The sequence below is a fragment of the Pygoscelis adeliae genome, unplaced genomic scaffold, assembly GCF_000699105.1.
Source record: "Pygoscelis adeliae isolate BGI_AS28 unplaced genomic scaffold, ASM69910v1 Scaffold38, whole genome shotgun sequence".
NCBI lineage: Eukaryota > Metazoa > Chordata > Aves > Sphenisciformes > Spheniscidae > Pygoscelis > Pygoscelis adeliae.
In genome coordinates this window covers 14,531,615-14,537,430 of record NW_008825614.1, presented here as the reverse complement: position 1 = coordinate 14,537,430, position 5,816 = coordinate 14,531,615, and the positions used below count along the sequence as shown (strand labels likewise).

Below are 5,816 nucleotides of genomic sequence, written 5' to 3'. Positions count from 1 at the left end.
GGAAGGATCTTACCAGCAGAGTATTAACCTTTGTACGGTTCATTGAGTTTACTGCCTTAGAGATTACTGTATGAAGTTATCTTGCTTACCCTCAGTATGGAGACTTCTGCAGGCTGATGCTCCTGTAACTGCCCAGCACTGCCAGGTTACAGGGCTCTTGCCATTCTCTTCCCGCACACGTGGAGCCACCTACTTTGCAAGTCCTTCACTGGCAGAAAGCTGTGCAACACGCCATCGGGGAGAACAGGCTTGTCATTGTGCTTTGAGCTGCACTGTTCCCTTTCCTTTAAGAGGTGTAACAGGGTCCTTACTACTCTTTCAAGAAACTAGTCTTAAACACCTACCCGTTGCTAAAACAGGAGTGTGACCTCTTTTGGCTGGTTCTGTTTGGCATCTTCCACAAGCCCTTTGGGCAGTTATACTGAACGGTTTCCACAGGGTCATTTTTTAAGCTGTCCTCACGTGAATGAAGCGCAAGCTGCAGCAGTTGCTAACAAGAAGGTTCTTCAGAGTGTATATTAGTAGACAGTGTTATTCATGAGGTAATACATGAAGGAAGCTATAAGCTTTTAAAAAATCCCTTTATTATAGCATGTTATTCTAGATGGTAAGATAGCAACCACTAGATTAAAAAACAAGCACGGTGTAACTTCTGCAGCTGTGCCTTTCCCCATCACAGAGCAGGTAGAAGCATGCGGCTATGACAATGCAAGGAGTATTAACTGCTATGGAACCTTATATTAACGTTTTTGTTCCCCCAGCATCATATGCAAATTCATTGTGCTTCTTGACAGCATCATTAATGCACTTGTAGAAAGTGTAGCTTATTGTAATGTTGTTTACAATGCTATTCTAAAAACTACTACTGTCCCACAGTTTTAAGAGCTGCATATCCAGCTTGAAGATGAGCTTATTTGTCAGATTTTTATCTACTTGGAAGAAGTACTTGAATCTTAGCTGTGGCACATTGCTTGCATTGATATCATGGCCGTGCCAGATGAGACTGAAGCAGCAGCAGCTATCCACATAACAGAGTAACAAAAAAAACCCAGAAGTATTTTTAAATGGAGCAAACTCTGACACCGCCTGGAAGCTGACTGGCTTAAAAGCAAACATAACTGCAACCCAGTGATGTGGAAGGCACATGTCACTGCCTATGTGGTCAAACTTAGGGGACAGGCTCTTAATAACAAAAGCTGAGGTTCTTATCTAATCATCCCAGTTAATGTTTAAGTATAGTCAGAAAGGAGACAGGGAAAGCCATTTTCAGGCCCTGAACAGAGAGAGAGTTCAATCCTGGAGCCTGTACTTTTGGACAGGGAACTGAAACAGCAGCTTTCCCCAGCCAGGTGAGTGCTCTAACCACAGCACTCTTTAGAGGTGCCCCTTCCCAGCTGTGGGCTGCCAATAGGCAGATTTTTATGTATCTCAGTTCCCAGAACACTGCATTTGGCTGCAGGCAGGGGGGCTTTAACACTCATCGCTCAGTGTACCGACTCCTGAAGCCATTTTCAAGCACCCCTCTCAAGCAAGTGTGTCAAGGACTGGAACTACAACAGGCAATGTTGGGATATCAGAGTCCTTTGAGAGTAGTTTTAGACAGGCCAAGAGCCCCTTTTACCCAAGAGTACTTCAACTTTTAATAGGAACTTGCACTCTGAGAGAGGTAGGACTTTTTAAAGTCTTTTAAAGCACTTTTTCTAGTGCTGTTATTCTAAAATCAACCTTAACACAGGTTCTGCCTATGCAATCACATCAAGCTGCTGCCAAACTGGTGTTGACTCTGGCTTGCCTGCAAGTGACAAATAGCATACCCATGGATAACAGCAACTGCAGCAAGTAGGGACAGAAGTTTAGCATATTTGCAATCCCACATTTCCTTGCTACAGCGGTGTCCACGAACATCACTGCTTATTACAGTTTTCACTGCCAAGTCTGTCTAGCTTTGCTTACCTGAAGCAAGGCTCACCACAACTACAGTTTAATAATGCCTCTCTAATGCTAGCATTAGAGTAAAACTGACTTTGTAGCAACTTGATCCCTAGAGCACAGTCTTCTTACTGTATCTCAATCCTAAGGAACTACATGTGGATTCCCTTTGTTTTAAGCTGCTGCAGCGTTAATAGTTCCATCTATACAAGTTTTGTTCCAAACATGAGACACCCCATACCTCATGGTATCCTCCAAACAGAAATCTATTTTATACCTGCTGTAGCAGGGAAGAGTTACTTTGTATTTCATGAAATGAACCAGGCAGCAAGATTACAATACACCTTGGGCTACAACCAGGAAAGAGCTGTGCTATCAAGATTTGAACTAAAGCAGCAGAGGTTGCGAGAAGTGCTCTTTGCTTGTATGATCACATTCAGACCAATTAGAATGGCTAGCAGACGCTTATTGTGCACTTGCCACAAGATGCAAAATTTTATTTCAAGCCATGTGTATATATTCTTGCATAGGGGGTAAAGTCAAGGCACTTCAAGTGAGAGCATGCGTCTTTTCCTAAAGATTTTTGTTTTGAAATCCAAGATTTTGCTGGTGGAAGTTTATGGAGTCTTTATACCTTTTTCATCTTGACACTACTCTCATTGGCCTCTTCAGTTTCTGTACCTTAGGTATTTGCCTAAAGAAAACGTAGCACAGCCTAAGTCGTCACCCTCCATATTTTTACATTACAAGTTTGCCTTAATTCTACTGATTTATTCCTGTTCGTACAGAGGAAAAACATAGCAGCCGACTAACATACTTTACTCATTTCAAAGGCCCTACTCTTTTTAGTCATTCCAGTTTAGGGGAGGTAGAAATCATAGTGCAACAGCACGCTTAGAAACAGGCCTACCACCAGCAAGATTTGAACTGGAAGTGACACTCAGCAGTGCTGCTTGATGACAAATACATGCAGCTCTAACTTACAGAACAAGAACCACAGCACACTTCAAAGCAAGAAGTCAACAGAAACTACTTGTCACAATGCACTTGACTACATCAGTCACCTTGCAGCTAGACAGAACAGCCTCCACCAAAGCAAATCATGTATTTGCGTATTCTCAGCTTCCCCTGCAACACATACAGAAGTAAGGTCTAGAAGCAGCAGCATCCACCACTGTGCCACACGTACACCCACACAAAAAGTAAAGCATGCCATCTCTGACCCATTATGAAGGAAACCTGATGCATGTGCTCTGGCTGGTAAGTTTATGACCTTTTTGCATCTTACCAGAACACATCTTTGTTAAACTTATGTTTGAATGCAGCTTTCCAATAGGATGTTAACAACTTACGCCCTATGTGTAGGGGAGGAAAGGCTAGTTCTAGTTCTACTTCAAAGCCTTTCATTTTTCTGTTTCTCCCTATATCAGTTTTAAATGTCATTCGCACAAGTTACATTCAAATCCTTTTCTCCCTCTGCTACTTGCCTCTGGGAAAAAAAACAAACCAACCAACCAAAGATGGTTTTAGACTGTTCAGTTAAACTTTTCATAGTCATATCCCTCAGCATCTGAATATGTTTCTAGTAGTTTACTTCCAACTTCATGTATTTCTGCAGAAAAATGCTTCCTTCTGAACACACATAGGCTTAAAGAAGCATGTGGGTTCTCAGGAAGTGGCCTGTAGCAACGCTTGGACTTGGTGTCCAAACAGCATTACAACAGGAAACTATCAACAGAACATGTACTGCACTTGACACTGTTCAGGACAAATAAAATGAATACCATAGTGCAGAACTTACTTCTGAGAAAGCAAGCCGCATCTGTTCCCACTAATGGCCCCATATATTCCTTCAACAGTTCAACTGCCTCAGCTGTCTGTTCGGAATGTGCTCCTTACATTACAGGCTCTTTGCTGGAAAGGTTATAACCAAGTTAAAACTCCATACTAGTGTGACACAATTCTGCAGGAGTTAAATGAAATAAATGCCTCAATATTTGCAGAAACACACACACACACACACAAATAATCAATCAAGCTGAAACACAGAAGCTTCAAACTTAAAAGAACAGACAGACTTCTGTTTAATTTTTTTGATTTTTTTTATTTGGGAAAAGTGCTTCTTACAAAAGGCAGCTGCAAAACAATATGTTATAGACCTCAGAACAATTTCTCATTCCATTTAAAAGTGAAAGGAGAGGCAGTCTAGGGGACAAGAGCAGCAGGAGAACAGATCACGGGGCATCCACGAGTCAATAAAAAACAGCAATAATGTAATGCAAGGTTAAAATTCCTGTGCTGGGGCTTTGGTGGCAAAGTAATTTCTCAATGCAAATTACAGCCAGAAACTGCATGACTGCCTTTGTAAGCAGTAACTCACATAAACTGAACAGCTTTACCAGGCAACCCGCCCAACTCAGATGCTGAGAGGCACGTGTACCTCAAACCAGCTGAGAGGCACAGCGATTTCCTAGCCAAGCTCGCGGCTTAAGTGGTTACACCAAGTTCTAAAACTTACAGAGCAATAAAGCTAGAGGGGCCTCTCTGGTGTTCCTCTGACCCCACCTTGGCTAACCGGATTTCTGCTCCTGGACAACCCTAATCATACACATGAAAGAGAGCTGGTGTATTAGGGAGTGCCATCTATTAAGTTAAGCGATAGTTAAGATCACTGCCACAGACTGGGCTGAGACCACTAAACCAGTTTCATGTCCAATTGGAGGCTAGACTTCATGCACCAAGAGGGGATGAAAGATGGTTTTGTTGTTTTTAACTTATACAGAGTCTCCCCATCCTTGAGGTCCAACTCTACATTTATCTGTATATACACATAGAGAGTTCTCCTTTCACAAAGACATCTTCCTTTCATGCTAACACAGTAAAAACCCAGAACGTTCACACCTGGTTCTGGTTACACAGTAGTAATAGTAATGTGCAAGTAAACAAGAGACCAAAATCACAAATGAAGATGTGTACATGAGGGGGCTGGAACAGAGCTGATGCCAGAAAGAGAGTATTTGTATCTGGCCTGAAGTCAGAGATATTGGTACAAAGACAGAAAAAAGGCCATCAGCCAATTTACATCCCCACTGCATGGCCACTGCTCATTTTTGTATCTGGGCTCTTCAAAATGAGTGTGGAAGTCCTGTAAACACTTTAACCCTGGAACTGGGTGAACTCTGTTGGGTACACAGATGAAGCAACAAACCTAAGCTAACTGTTTGACAGTTAAATTCATTTTTACAAAAACTAACATTTTAAAGATTTATTTCTTGTTATTTGTTTAAACAGAGGAAAAACAACACTCCTGGGGTGGGAGGGGATGGGAAGAGACAGACCCTGGGTAAAAGTTATTACAACAGCACCTGGAATTGATTGGCCTGCCTAGGAGAAACACAGGCACTGCCACAACACCACAGGTAATAGCTACTGCCTGAAGCCAAGATGACAGTCCACACTCCACTGACAGGTGCTATAGATCCAAGTCATAATAATCTTCCAGCTCATCATGAAACAAGTCCCACTCATCCTCAGAATCCGTTAGCTCATCATCACCTCCTGCTGCCAACAGCATAAGCAACATCTCGCCAAGCTCAAAGGTCACCACCTCATCCTCGTCGGTCTCAAACGGATCACCGTTCTCTCGCTCCTCGATGAACTCCCAGAACCGATTCCTCCGCTGGGCCTGCAAGCGGAACACAAGTATTTCGCCAGGTGACCAAGCGGTACAAGGTAGGAGTCCTCCCAGAAGCTGACAAGGTTCAGCCCCCGGCGTACTTTGACATGCAAGAAACCATGTTTCTCTTTCAGGGAGATACTGACCTCTCGCAGAATTTACCCTTACACACCCCTATTAACGCTGCCCAACATTTCTACTTCAGTATGTT

At 42.8% G+C, this 5,816-nt stretch overlaps 1 protein-coding gene across 1 annotated transcript in view; it reads right to left on the bottom strand.

Annotated features, from left to right (window-relative positions):
- Positions 1-4,027: 4,027 nt before the first annotated feature.
- The window catches only part of MKRN1 (makorin ring finger protein 1), a 14,738-nt gene continuing 12,949 nt past the window's right edge, over positions 4,028-5,816 (bottom strand). Inside the window, exon 7 of the mRNA XM_009332935.1 lies at positions 4,028-5,614. Within this exon, the coding sequence (XP_009331210.1) occupies positions 5,402-5,614 (213 nt within the window). The 3' untranslated portion in view covers positions 4,028-5,401. The remainder of the gene's footprint in view (positions 5,615-5,816) is intronic.